Source organism: Ursus americanus, chromosome 4, assembly GCF_024610735.1.
Source record: "Ursus americanus isolate L20-20 chromosome 4, mUrsAme1.1.p, whole genome shotgun sequence".
Classification (NCBI taxonomy): Eukaryota; Metazoa; Chordata; class Mammalia; order Carnivora; family Ursidae; genus Ursus; species Ursus americanus.
This window is the reverse complement of record NC_142130.1, coordinates 6,738,007-6,758,094: the sequence shown is the minus strand read 5'-3', so window position 1 is coordinate 6,758,094 and position 20,088 is coordinate 6,738,007. Positions and strand designations below refer to the sequence as shown.

At 36.4% G+C, this 20,088-nt stretch overlaps 1 protein-coding gene across 3 annotated transcripts in view; it reads left to right on the top strand.

Moving 5' to 3' along the window:
• The first annotated feature begins 2,636 nt into the window (after nucleotides 1–2,636).
• The window catches only part of SERPINI2 (serpin family I member 2), a 32,383-nt gene continuing 14,931 nt past the window's right edge, over nucleotides 2,637–20,088 (top strand). Inside the window, exons 1-6 of one of the 3 annotated variants that reach the window (XM_087861379.1) lie at nucleotides 2,637–2,737; nucleotides 2,918–3,002; nucleotides 4,768–5,022; nucleotides 10,135–10,365; nucleotides 11,728–11,922; nucleotides 12,005–12,197. In XM_087861379.1, the coding sequence (XP_087717505.1) occupies nucleotides 4,776–5,022; nucleotides 10,135–10,365; nucleotides 11,728–11,922; nucleotides 12,005–12,197 (866 nt within the window). In that variant the 5' untranslated portion in view covers nucleotides 2,637–2,737; nucleotides 2,918–3,002; nucleotides 4,768–4,775. The remainder of the gene's footprint in view (nucleotides 2,738–2,917; nucleotides 3,003–4,767; nucleotides 5,023–10,134; nucleotides 10,366–11,727; nucleotides 11,923–12,004; nucleotides 12,198–20,088) is intronic. The other 2 variants (XM_087861380.1, XM_045788739.2) reach the window with 2 other exon arrangements.

Here is a 20,088-nt window from a genome sequence, read left to right as displayed (position 1 = left end):
CCATCAGCTTTCTGGAGTGAAGGCACATAAAATGCAGTGGTTTAGTAAGCAAAGTTGAATGAACTCACTAGTTTTTCTGGTATGAATTGGAAATTCTTTTACTAGATATATTTTACTTTTTTTATCCTTAGAAATGACTTCGTTTGAAATGATCAGTCTGAAATTGTCTCGTTCATATAATAGGCTTCTCTTTGTACCCTACCACGCATGCAAGGCCCTGCACTGTGTGTAACCCTAATCCCATCTTTAATTAACGTCAGGGCCTCTTCCGGGAAAGGAATTAAGAGGAGCTGTCTCACAAGTAAATTTAATGAGAATAGGACTTTTAAAAGTATGAAAGTCTCTTTTAATGTTACTGTTTCTAATAGTTTGGAACAAAAATGCACACAAAAGGAAAAAATAAAAAGACATTTAGCTATTATGTCTTACTCTTCTATCTTCTAGCTTCTAATTGTGCTAGGCAGGTAGCAGGGTCTTGCCTATCAAACGTTAATAGAACTGAAGACTTCATAAGCTATTTCTTAAATTAACACTTAGGTTCAATTATTTAAGATCCATTTTTCTACAGTGAGAAGGACTTGCCACATTAAAATAAAATGTGCCAGAATTTTCACTAGACTACTTTGTTTGTAGTGTGTAGATTTACACTGAATATAAATTTAACCTGTTATCTTTTCAGAACATTTTCCTCTTACCACAAAAATATATGGAGCAAACTGACAGGGAAAAAATGCTGAAATTAATCCATGCTCAAACAGAGGAATTAGCTTTTAAGTCCTTTGTTAATGAGAATGTTTACTTGTATGCTTTTAAAGTTTGGAATTATATACATTTTTACTTAAAAAAAAACCTACAAAATGCTAAGAAAGATGATGATATTGAACCCGTAACCTCTTGCTATTATTTTTATACATATCCCCAGATTTGTTTTTTACAGTGGGAAAGTGATGGTGCTCAAATTTATACCAAGACACTTTGGCTCTCACTAATGAATATATATGTATATATATGAAAATATATCCCTAATGCTTTAGGGATAAAATAGAGTTGTAGGAGGAACAGATTTGTGAAAGTATTTAAAAAGTCTGCGGTAATATTTTATGGACAATTGTGGTATCCTTATTGTCTATTAAAAGAGCTTAAACCAGGGAGGAGAAATTCATAGCCATTCTTTTTTACTCCCCAAGAGACAGGAAAATGTACATTCCGCTTGAACTGCTCTAACATAAGGTCCTTACAGAACAACTTCATTAAATGATCTTACTAAGACAGAGTGTCTGTCTCTGTCACTGGAAGGTAAAGTAATGGCCTGTTCCTGGGTAAATCACATTATGATCTGAGTAATATGGAGAAATAATAATTTGGTAGCCAAGGGTACTTGTGATGGATGTTTCCTGGTGTCACTACAGGGGTAGAAAAGCATTGATTGAATGACAGTCCTGGACATTCAGACTTATTATTTATGAATTGCACAGTAGAATAAGAAGAAAGATTGTGCTCTTGAGCTGCATAACTCTCCTTGGAAAATGATCTCTAATAGTGTTAAGTTAAAGCTGGAAATGAGTTTGCATATGTTAGAGCCAGTAATAGTATTATAACCCAAGATTTAGAAAACATTTAGAGATGCGTAGATGGGCAATTAAGAATTTTAGTGAATTAGGAGATTACGGCCCATAGCGACCATCGGGGCTGTCAGTGAGCTCTAACTATGTCTAGGACATTGAAAGAGGTTAATAGCGTTCTTGAAAAAGTTTTTCTAATGAATTCCTTTGAAAGGTATCTACATTCATTTTATTTCTTTTTCGTAAATTTATCACAAATAACTACATTTAGCTATCAATAGGGAATATTTGTTTAAAGTAACTGGAACAGATTTTCCATTTTTCTTCTCAGACGTGGCTGATGAATAATACAATCTATTTAATATCTGATTGCCATCGAGGTGATTGATTGGAACTAGAATGAGATCAAAATCCATTCAATTATGCACCCATTTTTTAATAATGAACTGTTGGTAGAGAAAACCACGTAAAAGTTTAAAAGCATATATAAGTAACACCGATGTTTATTATCAAATTACCTGTTTAATAGTATTGTCTTCATATAATTTAGAAAATCAATAATCGTAATCTCGTCTTTGTGTTCAACATAGAGAGTGTATTTCTCAATATCCACTCTCTTTCCCAAGGATTAAAATGTAACCACAGGAAACTCCTGTGACAATTGTGTAATTTGATGAATTGTTGAGAACTCTGTAAATGCAGCAGCAATTTGTCTCTGCATTCTGGGCTTGATTTAGCTTTATCCTTTTCCTCATAGGCATTCTGAAATAGTTATGATGGCATACTCTGGTAATCTGAAGTGCGAGTCCTATGAGAAATAAAAAGAACTAATTATTAGCAAATTTACAAGCCCTGGTACATTCTTCCAAATTCTGTTTCTACTTACCATAAAAGAAGTGGAGTAATGGACGAAATAGTATAAGCTTAATGATTTTTTAAAAAAACGATTATGATTTGCTCTCTCAATTCTTGCCAGTTGCATCATTGATCATTAACCTGATCATGTTAGTCCTTTTATACAAATGTAGTGAACACCTGCTTTGTGTTTAGAGGAATTAATCATACAATGCTCAAGATAAATAAAGCTGGCCTTGACCGATCGGTATTTTATGTACTAAGGTTTCCCAGCAGGCACATTTCAGTTATTACAGTGAATAATTAGAAGTGAATTTGGGGTAAGTACCTTAAAATTAAATAGCTTTTGAATGAAGTACATATTCAGTAATATTGATTATGAGTGTTTAATAGAGTGGGGGAATGGCATTTCAATTCACTTTGATACTGATATTATTTAAATTTATCAAATTAACACATTACTTTTATTCTCCTTAAATGATGTCATTATAAATTTGAAGGTCAAATTCTTATAGGACTACTCATCATGTTTAGTTCACCAGTACTTCATGCTTTCTAATGAAATAGGATCCAAAACCCAATGAGGTAAGTGAATTTTTAAGACCTTTTTTTTTGTTGTGAACGTATAATTTATTAAGTGCCTAGAAATTTTTTGGGAGAATTGGATGCTCAAATAATGTAAATTTTAGCTATTAAGATTATTAATAATAATGAGAGGATACCCCTCAGATTCCACTATGAGGGAAAATTATATCCTTCATAATATTATTTATTATTATTCTGATACAAACCAAATACATAAAGATGTGCCTAATGAATTGCCACTTGATGACTTAAAAGTACTAATAACATTTCGACTACTTATATGTCTACAAACTGATATTTCTAATCAGACATCTTCTGAGATATTGAATATATTAGAAATTGATACACGGAAATTTATTTTGCATATAAAACTTCTTTTATGCACTGGCTTCTCCTATTGTTTCATAGCCACTCACAACTTTATGTACTAATTTAATCCTCAATAAAACATTTGTTTGATAGTATACATTTATATTTGCAGTTTACCAAAACAATTGTGTTTTTTTAAACAATTTTTTATTGCATTTTGAGGTCTTTTTCCTTTGCAAATGGTATATCTAAACAAACAGGATTTAACTACAAACATTAGAAAGCAATTTGAAGTAGCTGGCTAATGACTCCATGTCTTAGTTTTAGAGACTATTTCACTGTTAGTAACCTTTATATGTTATAGTGACTCTTAATCCATTTATGGGTCATGATGACCCTCCTAATAGTCTGTAAAACACTTTAGAAATAGAGTTCTTCATTTTTTAAGGCTAACAATACATTGTTCTGGAGGCTTTCATCTCTACCCCAAATGAAGTTATTTCCTAGTAACCTATTAAACTAGGAGTTATTAAGGGTTACTAAAATGTATTTTTTGTAAGGTAAAATTAGTGTTACTAAAATTTGTAAGGATTTCAGAGTCAATATTTCATGAAGTCTGTGGTAATATTGCAAAACTCATTCTCCAGATGTAGTGAGATGGCTGAATTTCCTGCACTTTTAGTGGCAAGCATTTTAATAGGATGTCATTAGTGTTGTGAATTGTCCAAAGTGTTCAATTAAATTGCTCTCTTATATGTGTTAATTTGTCAAATTATTCTTTGATTTTTTAAAAAGTTGCTTTCTTCTTTTGTTATTGTTGTACCAATTATACTTGATTGTAATTGTGTTTCTTTACAATTTTTCTGAGTTTGTTTCTCCTCACTTTGAAAAAAAGTACGAGGTGGATTTGGGGGTATTTCGCCCTCCAGAAGTGAGATTTTGTAAAGTGTGAAAATTCCTACTGCAAAGACTTTGCCAGATTACTCAAACTGATTTAGAATACATTAACTTTCTAATTGTAGGTTCAAAACCACACTAGAGTGTCTTCCTTTTCTATTCCATTTCTCTTTTGATCTACTAACCATTTTAGATTAGAGTGGACAGAGCATTCCCTTGATTAAGAGTTAGAGGTGACCCATTTAAAATCATGGGAAAAATAGGAAAAAGTATTATACAGCTACTTAGAGATAGTATTGTTTATTGATAGTGTTCCAGAATTACAATTTCTCCTTTGATTTTAGAGGACTGCTTTATATTTTGGACCAGTTCGTGAAGGAATATAAAAATGCCATTAGCAAAGGGCTTATTTCTCCCAATAGATGTTGCTTTGTCTGAAACCTGGCATGAGAATCTTCTTACAATAGTCTGTTCTAATAGGTAGAAATCTTTCTGTTGGAACTTACTATGGTAAACTCTGATTATTTTGAAAAATAACAAATTTTGAATTAATGTGCAGAGGTCAAAATGGATAAGATCTTGTTGTGGAGTCTCCTATTGATTTTTTCTGGAAGTCAAGCCTCGAGACCATTGGCTCAGAGAAATATCGAATTTGCAGTGGATCTTTATCAAGCTATTTGTTTATCTCATAAGAACAACATTATATTTTCCCCCCTTGGAACAACGTTGGGTCTTGGGATGGTGCAACTGGGAGCAAAAGGAAAAGCGCAACAGCAGATAAGACAAACGTTAAAACTTCAAGAAACTTCAGCTGGTGAGATTCTTACATATGCTTATTTATGCTGGATAAGATCTGGCCAAATTTATTTTGCAAATTAGAGAGAAGCTCAGTGTCTCAGAATTTAAATACATGGAAAATATTATCAAAAGCATAAACTTAAAATAAAATGGAGAATTTTAAATAATATTCATTTTAACTGTTTTCTAATGAAAATGTTACAAAAGAATGTATTATTTTTAATATAGATATTTTTGTACAGATATAAAACTGTGAGTATGCCAGTATGTTTTCCCCTGGCCTGTTTTAGCCAGTTTTAATTGATTTTACGTTGTGTGTGCATGAGTGTGTGTATGTTTGTTTGTTAGTTTGTTTATTCTTCCACTCTCACTATGTTGTGATCATATTCTCATATCAGCTTCAGAATATAGTTCTTCCTTGTTGCATTTTATTGCCTCTTGTGGAAATACTTAACCTCTCTTTAGTAGGCTGTTTCCAGTATTTCTCTTACAAAAATGCTGCCGTGAGCCTCCTCACCCAGAAGTCTTTGTGTGCATCTCTCATTATTTTATTAGCTTTTTAAAATTAGCCTTCTAATTAAAATTTAAATTTTTCAACTAATTGAGACCAAGAAAAAGCGGTAATGTATACATACATTTTAAAAGCTTGTTTGGTTAATAGGTTTTAAAGAAAATCTTTTTTAAAAAGCACTTGTATAACCTATCTGAGGCCTTTTTGTGTATGAAGGGTTGTTGTCTTGGAGTTGCCCAAAGGCCTATCTGAGATACTGTGTAGAAGCTTTAGTGCTGGCATCCTGTTTGAAAGGGTAGTTTTTGGGGCACCTAGGTGGCTCATTCAGTTAAGCGCCTGCCTTCGGCTCAGGTCATGATCTCGGGGTCCTGGGATCGGCCCTGCGTTGGCCCCCACATCAGGCTCAGTGTTCAGCAGCGAGTCTGCTTGTCCCTCTGCCCCTCCCCTCCTTGGTGCTCTCTCTCTCTCTCTCTCTCAAGTAGATAAATAAAATCTTTAAAAGGAAAGAAAGAAAAAGAAAGGGTAGTTGTCCATCTCTCTGGCTCAACCATGTTCTCAATTTCCATAATGATTTTAATTTTAAACTTTTACATCACTCTCAGGTAATATGTCCTAACCATCAGCAGAAATTTCCAGATTTTTGATGTGGAAGTTTAATCACTATAACTAACTTCAGTATGTTTGCCTCAGAACAGAGTAATTATATTTAGGGATTTGTTTTTCTTTTTCAGAAGGTCTTATTTGCTTTGTCTTAAATAAAGGCAATTTTATGTAGAAAACAAGTTAGTGACGGTGAAGTTAATTGCAAGAATTTTCCTTTGTGAATAATGTAAAATGAAGCCACTATGTACCAGATTTAGTCTTGACTGTCTATATTAATTTCAGCAAATCCCACTACACAGTCCCAGAAACATTTAAATCACACAATACTGCTTTGAAAAGTAATAGAGCATTTATAAAGATATGTAAAATTGATTCTATGATAAATTAGCAAAATTAGAGCCTCCGAAATCTAAATTACTCTACATGGATATATCTTGTAGAGAAACACAGAAATCTTAACAACTCTGGATTGTGAATGTAATGCTAATCACAGTAATAATGAGGATGACACTATCAATCATACACACACACACACACACACACACACACACACACACACATACACATATGGCGTAGCAGTCCCTGTTTCTGTGCTTGGTGTCCACTATCTCACTTAATCTTCACAGTTACTCTGTGAGGTAGACATAACCCTGCTGCTTAGATAAGGATATGGAGGCAAAGAAAGGTTCAGCAAATTGTCCAGAATGAATTTCAAAAATGGTTCAGTCAGAGTTATAGATCATAAGGACAATATATTATGTTTTCCTCGGGAGAATATATATATATAGACAACTAAACATTAGTATGTTAACACATGTAACAAAATCTACCAAAGCAGCTTTCTATTATGCTTTGTTAAGGGAGAGAGAGAAGGACACAGATGGAAGATCATTGCAAAAGGAAAAGGAAGACAAGCCAAAGAGAGAGAAAATATGAAAAATAAACTCTGGAAAATAAAAAAGAGGAGGGAATTAAGGAATAAAGAACAGGGAGACAGAGATAAGTTAGGGAACAGAGTGGAAGAGGGCAAGGAAATGGAGAAAAGGCCCAGAGGGTCTGGAGAAAGAAGAGCAAAATGGTGTTAAGGGGGATAAACGAACGGTATGACACGTCAGGAGGTGGTGCCTGGTAGGGCCATATTGGAACACAAGACAAAAGGAAAATCACTAGAGATGATCCTGTCTGTCTTTAACAATTTTTATTTTGTTCCTCATAGATTTCTTTGCATTAAAATTGATTTTTAAAAAAATGTATTACAGTAAAATATTATCTTGATTATGGAGTTCGTTGGCATCTCCTTAAATTTTATGCCCAAAGTAAGTGTCTCATTGACTCATCTTAGTCCTGGCCCTGCTTTCCATTCCCAATGATTATCCAAGGTGCTATCGGTTCAATTAGTCCGTATTTTACGTTTCCTGCTATCAGGTTGTTTTATGTGAACACCTGCCTTGTTCCACAGATGGGCATACAGCAACTGGGATCCTATCCCCACAGGGCTCTCGGTGTCCTCAGTACTTCTTCCCCCCACTGTCAAAACATCTGCTCAGAATTTATATTATCCAGTCTACTGAGCATCTGATAATGCTCCATTTTTGCTTTGGCTCTAATATGCTGTTTACTAATCAAAGACTAACGGAGATGCTTCCTTATTCCAAGAGTGTTGCGGAAAGACAACTAGCCATGAATTCCAATCCTAGCTCTGCAACCAAATAACCTTACGATATGGCACCTCTCAAGTTATTGTATCTGTCTGGATTTTAGATTCCTCACTATCAAAAGAGGAGTTTGAATAAGTGATTTATATGGATATTTCAGCTTAAAAAATCTATAATCCTGTGACTGCCTTTGTTTTCATCTTTGGATCTCTCACATTTCACATACAATTGGCCTTTGGGCCTTAATTGCAGGAGAAGTAAACATGTACTGAATTTTGGAACATTTTCTGGAGGTCTAGTACAATCAAACCAAAAGTTATGTTCACCCCATGACCTGCAGGTTTTCTATGGCTCTGTTTTAGGAAATGAAATAAATTTATTCTCATAGCTTATTAGGAGCCATGTATACATACTCTTTTTGATCTGTGCTAAAAGAGGTTATTAATCTGTAAATTAAATCAAATTTATAAGGCAGATAACTTTATATTCTCCTCCAAACTTGTGCTACTTGATGACATTTTTCATTGACTTCTGAGTCCAGTGATTTATCAAAGGGCAACTGACTGTTTGTCACACAGTCTTAGACCTTAAGTACTTGACATAAATCTATTTGCTCTGACGAATGAGTTGGAACTATTTTTCTCCCCCTTTCCTTTTTCTCCCCCATTCCTTTAAAGATGCTCATAAATTATAAATTTCTGAAGATTAGTTTCAAATTCTGCCTCTTCGTTTCTGACCTTATTTAATTCTTTTGAAAACACTCACATGCCTTCCCTCAGAAAGTCTCCTCGTAGCCTCCCATTTATTGAGATATTTCCCTCAGCTTCAAATAGCAAATGATTGCCTCTAAAATCATTACAGACACAAGTAATATAGACTAACCTTCTTCCCCTCCTTATGTAAGAATTCTAAGATTGTAAAGACTTACTGAAATTCTTCAAATCCACCCATAGGGCAGTAAGTTCTTATGGCTAAGATTGTTTATGTCTATATCTATATCCCCAAGAATGGAGAATCATGGAGTTTGAAATATAGTGAAACATACTTGCCAGAGCCTCTGGTATGGTTATGTGGGTTGTACCTGCACAAGAGCAGGGAGGACAAGGAGACAAGTGGGGACTGAAATGTAGGCTCCACTCAGCTGGACCAGATATGAGGCCATGGGGCTGTAGCCCTCCCCCTCCCCCACCAGTGAGGGAACCTATTCTTATTTGCACAAAGATGCCTATAGCTGCTAGCTCTCCGATAAAGTGTACACACACACATACACACGCACGTGTGCATTTACACACACGCACACACAGATGCCTTATTTCCAATGGACAACTCAAGGCCAGTTCTCACTAAAAGTTTTCTCTCTTTATTCAGTGGATATCTTCTAATGACGAACCATGTATGTTTTCTTCAATAGAGATTCATTGAATATACTCAACTTTTAAGTTATGAAAGTGGTATCTTTAGTATTTAGCCCAAAATATATCAACGGCCCTGAAAGAAGCTTTGATTTGAAATACAGTTCCTAGACTTAATGATTGAGTCCCAGGATTAAGACAGAAAGGAATGCAAAGCATCAATACCTTTGGTCATGGGTAGGAGGCCCCTGAACAAGGATCAAAGCTGAATTCTCTCCTAGGCACATATACCTTCCCAACAGCAGTGTGGTCAGAATGAGCCAACAATAAATAATAGGCCAACAGTGATTCTTAGCTGACTCTGGTGGCCTCATTTGGCTAGTGCAATAGTTGGAATGGTTAAAGATCTTTATTGTTGATGTAGACAGCCAAAGTATATACATTCATGAACCTGAAAAAATAGGCAATTCTGATTCTTGCACATCTCTAGAGCTGATTATAGGGGTTACCTCATAAATTTTAAAACTTGGACAGGTGCCATCGCTCACAAGAGAGCAATTCTTAAGCCGAAATAAAAGCAATATTGAAAAGGAATTGCTCAGCACTGTCATCCCTCCATCAGTATTCATTAGTATTCTCCGTCCATAAATATCGCATGTTATGCACACAATGAGGTTCTAAAGATAAATTTCCAACAAGTAAGAATGAGCTAAATTTGACTATAAAAAAGGAATTTCCTTCAGCCTGTTTAAATGCACATTCCTGTTTTTGACAAATTTCAAATTTACACGGACATTCTTTCTTCCTATATAAGAACTGAGTTCTTTATAAAATGCATATTCTATGAAGATAAATGCTTAAAATATTTATACTAACTCAGAAAGGACCGTTAGTTATACCTAAGGGTGCAAAAAATGGTGATATGAATCAGCGCTTAGAAGGAAAGCTGGAAAGCTGTTGTTTTTATGTTGTTCAATATGTCAGTATACATTATAATTATTTTTTAGGAGAAGAATTTTCTGTGCTGAAGTCATTTTTCTCTGCCATCTCAGAGAAAAAGCAAGAATTTACATTTAATCTTGCCAATGCCCTCTACCTTCAAGAAGGATTCACTGTGAAAGAACAGTATCTCCATAGCAACAAGGAATTTTTTCAGAGTGCCATAAAACTGGTGGATTTTCAGGATGCAAAGACTTCTGCAGAGACAATAAGTACCTGGGTAGAAAGCAAAACACATGGTAAAGTTTCCCATTTTCATAAACTCATTATTTGCCATTGTATTCACGGTTTTTAATATCCTAAAGAATGGTTGATATTTTCCTACTAAATTATGGCTCAGAGGGATTTCCCATTTTGCTTCCGTGTTATTCAAATTAATACTAAATTGTAAAACTGAGATAGACCATAAGCTCCTTTGAAAAGCATACAGATTTTTTGAGAGACACATATTCATAGAATTTTTAATGGAAAACCTTTAATAATAATTTTTGTTTAAGCATAGGTTTTTAATCTATGGCAGCAGAAACAATATCTTGGGCCAGGTAAAAATTAAATCTGTCAACCTCAAGTGCCTTCTTTCCCACATATTACTGTAAATAATTAACACATCTTAGTTGGATGGGTTAATGTTTAATAAGAAATGTTGATAGTCCCATCATAAGCATGATAATCTAAACTTTAATTTCAATACAAGCTAGCCAAAATTCCTCAGGGGCCAAGGAGTGATACAGTAGAAAGAACACAAGCTTAAAGTCATTCAGATCTGAACTCAAGTCCTACCCAGTTCTAAGCTATGCCCTACCTAAAATGAGGATACTATTAAAACATTTCAGGATTATTGGAATGTGGGTGAAATAACCAACATATATCAGGTCCTCGTTTAACAGTAGTTTGTTTCTTTGTTCATTCATTCTGCTATAAAAAATTATGATGGCATAAGTGGCTATCATATTCTTTTTAGGAAGCCTCATACAGGGAGGTGTAGTTGAGAATATAAGATGGGTGTTTTGAGCAGTGTTCACAGGAAAGTATCGTTAACAGGACACATCATGAACATCCCTAGACAGCTTCATGGCACTCAGTCATGATTTATCTCTTAACTGGAATAGCCAGTGGACATAGAAATAGCAGTCTGGTTGTTTAGAAGAAGAAAATCGTGCTAGCAACTCCATTCTTGTCCCTTGCCCAGTGGTCAGTGGCATTAGCCATGGGAGTAGAAGGTTTGAGCGTACCATTAATTTATTAATTCTGATTGACCTGCTGGAGAAACTTGAAATAAAGTTTGAAAAACATCAGTAAAGATGCAGGAAGAGATATTCAGTTTTTGTTCTTCCTGGTTGAAAAACAATTTACACAAATGATCTGGCTGAAGAGAGTCCATTAGTACGTCTGTCCAGATTTGCCGCAGACAGTCTTGTATCTCCTGTTTCTTAGTGAGATCTGTTTGTACCTGTTTCTAGGTGAAATGTTTAGTAGTGCTCCTCTTTACTCTCAGAATTGCCATAAAGTACTCTGTTTGTAATTGATCTGCAAAAGAAATTTTTGTCCCACTGAACCACTATTGCATATCTCTTCCTGCTTCCTCTCCACCGGCATCACAGGGAAAATTAAAGACATGTTTTCAGGGGAAGACTTTGGTCCTCTGACTCGGCTTATCCTGGTGAATGCTGTTTATTTCAAGGGCGATTGGAAGCAGAAATTCACAAAAGAGAATACACAGTTGATGAATTTTACTAAGAAAGATGGTGCAGCGGTCAAAATCCCGATGATGAAGGCTCTTGTGAGAACAAAATACGGTAATATGAAAAATCACCCTCCAAAGCATGATTTGGGGAATTGCCAAGGATATTTATTTAATATTTTCTTTCTCTGTTCCAGGTTATTTTTCTGAATCCTCCATGAACTACCAGGTTTTGGAATTACTTTATAAAGGTGATGAGTTTAGTTTAATCGTCGTACTTCCTGCAGAAGATGTGAACATAGAAGAAATGGAAAAGCGAATTACTGCTCATCAAATCCTGAAATGGTTCTCCGAGATGCAAGAAGAGGAAGTGGAAGTAAGCCTCCCTAGGTTGGTAATGTCATTTTATTATTTGGTTCTTATGTTTTCACTTATGGAGGCATTTGAATAGTGGGCTGAAAGATAACAGATACTTGAAAAGGCTATTGACGGGAAGAAAAATGCATTTGGAAGTGTAGCTCCACTTTATGGATACAAAGGCAAGTCCGAATATTGCCAGCAATGCTTTGCCATGAGGTGAGCTGAATTTAAGGGCTCAATATTCTCTGAGATGGATGAAGAAATGTAAGTCTGCAAGCTAGAATGTTGAGATGAAAAGAAATTTTTTTTTTTATTATACAAACTTATCTTTCTCTAATTTTTTTCATAAATGGAATTTTAGGTATCTATCTTCTGTTACATTTCAGGAAAATAACCCCGCCCCCAACACTGACGCTACCAGATAATTAAAAGATATGCTAAATCAGCTTTGACAGCTGGTGCTCTAATAGTCAGTCCTACGGCCGGGTTTAGATGGTTGATACAAACTGGAAATTGCAGAGGCTTATCTCAGGAAACAATGGTCGTAGACATTAATTTCTTAATATCATATTTCTGGCAGACAGGAGAAGCTTCAGAGTAAGTTGTGCCCATGTAACTCAATTCACACTCTGCCTCAACGTTTTTAAAGAAGCAGATGTTTAATTGATGATATTCTTTTTCATTTCTAAATTTTCCTGCAAACTCATGAAAGCCTGTGTGGTTTGTACACCCCTCTTCCAGCCCTTTTGTCACTTAAATCCCTTGGCTTTTTCTTCCTTTTCCACTTAGCTGGGATCTAGTCAGTCATTTCAATCATATTCCCACTAAGTATCTTTAATGCTTTTTGTTACTTGGTCTTCATCTTGCTTTAAGTTCTCCCTAATCGTCCTCAACTCCCAGTCTACTCATAAAGCCACTCCTGCTCCCCAGCTATTGAGTTTCCTAAGCAAAAACCAGAAAGCAGTCCCTTCTGGCCTCATTGAGGCTGGAGGTGGGGACTCATTTTTCTTCAACTTTCTTTTTGAATACTCACACACACCACACAGAAACTTGACTTCTATTCCCTAAGTGCTACTTTCAGTGGATTTCTCTTACTCTCAACATGTGTCTCAACTTCCTGTTCCTTAAAGAACACACATCATTAAGCAAACCTGCCTCTACCCTTCACCTCAAAATTTGTATACATCTTTGAAGATCTTCTTTTCTTTTACCTTCCTTGATATCCTGGAGAATGAGGTATCCTATGCCTTTCTCACCCTAACTCTAGGTTCCTGATTCTAATACTATTGACCATCCCCCTCTTGAAAATCTTGCATTCTTTAACCCCTGGAGCACTACTCGCTTCTGTTTATTTTTCTCTCCTCTGTAAAATGTTCCTGCTCCCTGACTTACATTTTTTTTTCTTTCTGTTCCCAACTAATGTTTACTAGAATTTCATCTTCAAAATTTTCTTCTTCTTACTCTCTTTTATTTGTCCCTTGTTCTTCATGTCTCTAAAATCTGAATCTCTGCCCCAAACTCTCTCCCAATTTCCCAGCATCTGTATATCTCTACCTGGATGTTTTTCAGTCTTTTAAAAAGTATTTTTCTTTTTCTTTCTTTTTTTTTTTTTTTTTGCTCCTACTACATGTGGAACATTGGAGATAAAATGATGTAACAGATAGTTTATCTTCTAATAACAGAAATATCAATTTGGGGATTGATAGTTTATTTTCAAAATTTCTCTCTTTTTCTTTTGGAAAGATCACTATTTGGGGTCAAAAACACTGAGTTTGAAAATTGTTCGTGCCATGTATTGTCAGTGGGGTCTTAGGAGAGTCACTTGACTGTCCTGAGTTATGGTTTATTAGTATAATATTGGAATAGTGATACTTGTAGCCAAGGTAGCCCTGGCATCATCGGCCCAGTTAACCAGTGCCTAGATAATATTGCAGAAGTCCCAAACTCAACTGGCAACAGGAAATACAGACTTTTGCCAGAACTCCCTTCTCCAACATTTTAGGAATCCCTGCAAGAATGCAGCGCAGCCCTCAGATCCATCCAGGCTTCTGCAGTCTGGACAGCTTTTCCAAACTGTTTGGTCTTATTATCAGCTTCTCCAAACTCTGGCCACACCACACTTCTCACACAACTTCTCTCACAGTTTGGACACAGACTTCTCTTTTAATTCCTCCAAGAAAAACAGTTATGGGTTGAATTCTGTCCCTCCTGATTCATATGTTGAAGTCCTAACCCCTCACTACCCCAAAATGTGACCTTTTCTGGAGACAGAGTCTTTACAGAGGTAATCAAATTGAAGTGAAGGCATTAGGGTGGGCCCTTACCCAGCGCAGCTGGAGTCCTTATACATAGCAGAAAGTTGGATACAGAGATAGACACAGCAGAAAGACTAAGTGAAGAGACAGAGGGAGAACATGGCCATCTACAAGCCAAGGAGAGGGGCCTGGAATGCACCTCTTTTTTTTTTTTTTAAGATTTTATTTATCTATTCAACAGAGAGAGAGAGACAGCGAGAGAGGGAACACAAGCAGGGGGAGTGGGAGAGGAAGAAGCAGGCTCAAAGCAGAAGAGTCTGATGTGGGGTTCGATCCCATAACGCCGGGATCACGCCCTGAGCCGAAGGCAGACGCTTAACTGCTGTGCCACCCAGGCACCCCTGGAATGCACCTCTTAGTCCTCAGAAGAACCAATGCTACCCACATCTTAATTTTTAGACCTCTAGCATCTGCAACTGTGAGACAATAAATTTCTGTTTTTTAAGCCACCTAGTTTACGGTAATTTGTTGAGGTAGCCCTTGGCAAGCTAACAGGAGTAAGAACAACTCCAGTGTTAAACCAAATTTTACTGAAAGCTTTATGTTAATAAAAGGAGCCTATAAGGTGGAAAGTCACTTAAAAACCATGTGCCAGGGATGAGTGTTCCTGGAGTTTAGGCCATTTCTTGTAACCAGGGAGTCTTCTCCTGTCCGTTGCTGTCCTGGTGCCAGAACCCACCGTCACCCAAAGTCTTTTCTGTCTCCTTCCTACCCAGCATCCAGAGTCCTCCAACTTTTCCCAGCACAGAAAGAAGGTAACACACGTTTTTCTCCCATGGCCCTTAAGGCCATATTCCCAGTCGTGATAAGAATCTATAGCAGCAGATTTTGACCCTCAGTAGAAACAGTTTCATATCGTCTAGAATAGATTATACCCTCATCATTTCAAACTTCATTATCTCCATCCCACTGGTTCTATTTGCATAATGAAAAATTCATTGTGTTGCTTTTCCCAAACAAATGAACACTGTCTTAAAGGTGAATTTGAATCTTTGGTGATATGAAAATAGAAATATTGGGGCGCCTGGGTGGCACAGCGGTTAAGCATCTGCTTTCGGCTCAGGGCATGATCCCGGCGTTATGGGACTGAGCCCCACATCAGGCTCCTCCACTATGAGCCTGCTTCTTCCTCTCCCACTCCCCCTGCTTGTGTTCCCTCTCTTGCTGGCTGTCTCTATCTCTGTCGAATAAATAAAATCTTTAAAAAAAAAAAAAGAAAGAAAATAGAAATATTAATTGGCAGTTGTACTCCCTTTTCTCAAACAAATTCCAGGCACCAAAGATTTTTTTAAAGTTTGGTGGCCATTTCAATTACGGTACTTCATTACACACTTCTATTCATAGCACAAAATCTACCACATAGAAGGTGCTAAAAAAGTGATGGCTATTTTTCTTTCAAAAGTAATGGCTATTTTTCTTTCTCTGCTAAGATCACTGCCCAGGGAGCCTGGGTGGATCAGTCGGTTAAGTGTCTGCCTTCAGCTCAGGTCATGATCCCAGGGACCTGGAACCGAGTCCCACGTTCTGGCTCCCTGCTCAGCGGAGAGTCTGCTTCTCCCTCTGCCCCTCCCCTCTGCTCATGCTCTCCTCTCGTTCACTCTCTCTCTGACTCAAAATAAATAAATAAATTAATTAATTCATTAAAAAAAATCTTTAAGATCACTGCCCAGCCAATCCCAAAGTAGAAAGTCTTCCCTGACTTCTCAGTCTCTCTCCTGCTTATCCCCTCTGTCTGGCAGGCCCTTCCTTCTCTGTGGTGTCTAACCAGTAAACTCTCATTCACCCTTCAAGTGCCCTCGCAATTAACTTGCCAGTGTACTTTTCCCCAACATGCTCAGTTAGAATCAACCATTCCTTATCTTTAGTTCTAGAACACTTTATACAGATTTACATTATGGCTCTTATTACATTACATTTCCATCTCTTGATCACATTTTTGTCCATCCTACTAAGATGTGAGCTCTGGAACAGGGGGTTATGTCTTCTTCATTTTGGTTTCCATAGTCCCTAGGACATTTTATGGCACATTGTATGTGCTAAATGAATACTGTTGAATTAAATTACATAAATATTTCCAAAGAAAACAATTCTATGTTGTTTCCCTTTACCTAATTTTAGATACCTAAAAATCAGAATTCAACTTCCCGGTTACATTTTACTTCACCCCCTGTGAGGATCCTGATGAAACTTTCCCATACACGCAACATAATGAAAGATAAGACATCAACCATTTTCTTGGAAACCTCTCTAGAGAAATAAAAATGAGATTTTTAAATTCACAAGACTGAAAATTTTGTTATCAATTATTCAATCACATTAACACAATATTACATTTAAAATGTATTCACTTTTCACAAGAGGATGAGCCTTCCAATTTATTAAAAGAATGATTTGCTTATGTATTAAGTTCACAAGCAATTTTAGTCCACCAGGACACATTTATTGAAATCAGTTTCCTGAACAGTAAGATCATGGATTGAAAATTCCGAAGTACATTTCCCCCTAAACGAATAATTTCCTTACAACAGAAAAATACCCATTTAAAATCTTAGTTCATTTATATCGGAAACCGGGGATGTACTGTATGGTGACTAACATAATATAATAAAAATCATTTAAAAAAATAATAAAAAAAAATAAAATCTTTGTTCAATACATAGAAGGAAAACTATACAGGCTGAGTAAATACTTTAGAGTGGACTGACAATTTTCGGTTTTATTACTCAATACTGTGGTTCTCTCATATCTGGGTAAATGCATTAGGCTTTCAAAATGATAACTAAAGATTTTGGTAAAACCAAACAGTTTAATCAGCTGTGTTAGTTTCCTAGGGCTTAAAACAACAGAGATTCGTTCTCACAATGCTGGAGGCTAGAAGTCCAAAAGCGAGGTGTCAGCAGGGCCATTCTCTCCGACCTGTGTGGAATCTTTCCTTGCCTCTCCTCAGCTTTCTGGTGGTGACCCATCATCTTTGGTGTTCCTCTGCTCGTGGACGCACCGCTTCAGTCTTTGCCTCTGTTGTCATGCGACCATCTCTTCACACAGCGTTCTCCTTTCTTATGAGGACACCAGTCATATTGGTTTAAGGGCCCTCTCTATTCCAGTATGACCTTGGCCTAACTAATTACATCGGCAATGACCCTATTTCCAAATAAGGTCACATTATGAGGTACTGAGAGATAGGGATTTAACATATGAATTTGGGGAGCAAGGGGCACAATTCATTCTGTAACACCAGCTATACTAAATTCTGTTACTGTAAAACAAAATAAAAGCCTCTTTGGTAGCAAAATTTAGTGCATGCCAAAGAGAGAAAAATTAATCATAAGAATGCTTCTATATTAGTAACACTAGGAAGGAACATGTGAGTGACTATTTAGATTATGGTGACTGTTTAAGAAACATTTCTTCTTTCCCTTTGATGTAGGACTAGTTTAGAATCAAGACCAATAAGATATAGTCTAAAAATACTAGAGTGCTTTCTAGTGTTTATTATTTATAACATGGGCATTACCCGTAGCTAAAATAACCATGTTACTTTGTGTAAATGTAATATGGGATCCTACAAACATCTAGTGTCAAAATTCTTCAGGTTGAAGAGTCTGACACACACTTTCTATATATCATATCTTCTCTATATAAGAAACTCTCTGAGAACATGTTTTTATGATTATGTGTATGGGCAGAAGTGGTTATTTAACACATGCTAATAAGATAAATATAGAAGTAACTTTCATTCATATACCATTTTAACTTTGTAAAGCATTTCATTTAAAGTATTTTAATACGAGATGTTGTGGTTCTACAGTCTGACTTGGTTACATCTTGCATTTCACAGAGAAGGAAACTGAATCACTCAAAAAGTGAATTGATCAACATTCAACTAAGTGTTGGGAGACAGAATTAGTTTCATGTCTACTGTCTTACAGCTTTATGCTCTTATTGGTTTGCTACTTCCTAGAAATTTTATCTCCCATTCAAAAGCACAGATCGATTGGGATCCCACTATGGACAAGGAACTGAAACAGATGCATAGTGATAGACATGCGCCCTACTGATAAGATGGTTACCACCTGGATGGAGTACTGCAAGATTTGCACAAGAAATTTATTAACAATATACAGCAGTAGACAGTAAATATTAAAAGAAATTTACAATCAGTAAGCACTAGAAGTTTCGTGAAAAAAACAGAGAGGACAGGGAGCACCAGAAACTGGAATTGTAAACAAAGGCTTTATGGGAGAGGAAGAACTTGAACTAGGCTTTAAAAGAATCAAGAGGGTGAAGTCCCATATAGAAAGGTGAATTGCTGAAAATTTCCAAGGAGGATAGTGGAATGATAAAGGCAATGTTTTGGAGAGATAAATTTAGTAGTCACAATGCCTCTCTTCATGATGGATAACTTGTCTGAACCCTTTCCTCACTTCCTACCACCATCCCCATGTTTCCAGATAACTTCTCTTGGTCCTTAAAACCGAATTTGGGTTTTAGAAAGCTTTTCTGATCTTTCCATTCAAGATAACACAACACCTGGGGTGCCTGTGTGGCTCAGTCAGTTAAGCAGTTGCCTTCGGCTCAGGTCATGATCCTAGGGTCCTGGGAAAAAGCTCCGAGTTCGGCTCCCTGCTCAGCAGGAAGTCTGCTTCTCCCTCTCCTTCTGACTCACCCCTCCCCGCTGCTTGTGCTCTCACTCTCACTCTCTCTCGCTCTCTCTCTTACAAATGAATAAATAAAAAATCTTTTAAAAAAAGAAAAGCTTCCCTTTTCCCTGCTGGGAAAACTTCTCCTTGCACCTCCTGTTTATTTCTGCATAACAGTTAATTAACATTATTATTTACTCTTCCTCAAGGGAAAATAAACTTCTTGAGGTCAGGGCTAAGCATATTTCCTTTCTGTGACCCCAGCACAAAGCATGAATCTGAAAAATGGTAGTTGTTCACTGAACGTTTGTTGCTCTAATCTGAAGAGTTGTGATGTTCAAGACGTGGGAAAGACTGAAGCCCAAAAGATCAGTTAAAAAACCACTGCAGAAATCTGGCACAAAGTAGGGAGTGTTTAAAGGGAACAGGCTCACTGGGAATAGTAAGGAATTGGTGAAATAGAAAGACATTTATTGGAGTATTGACTAACGAGATACGGGTTACAAAAAAAATAGATTGTTTGGAGGTTCTAAATTTGACTTACTAGGAAAATGAGAAGACTGTGATTTCATATTCTTTTGCGGCAGTCCTTAGCTGGGCACCTTCGACTTCTAGAGAGTTCTGTGGTAGACTCCAGAGAGTCCTTAAAGCCCTTGAAACTATTAGCAAGTTGATATATGTAAGATCTTATATGTATTTTCCTTGGGAGAGGCCTCGTAGTGGTCAATGAATTTTCAGTGGTCTGGGTCTTTAAATTTGTTAAATACTACAGTTCTATTCAAAAGTATAGTAATAACTAAACAATAGCCATAGTCTTTCTGGGAGGTATCATTTTCTAAAAATATTGACTGATGTGGCATCTCACAGTATCTTTAACAACTGTTGAAACAAGATCATGGAAAATAGAGCATAATATTGAAGACCAAGAGCTTTGCCACCTTTTTACTGTATAACTTTAAATAACTT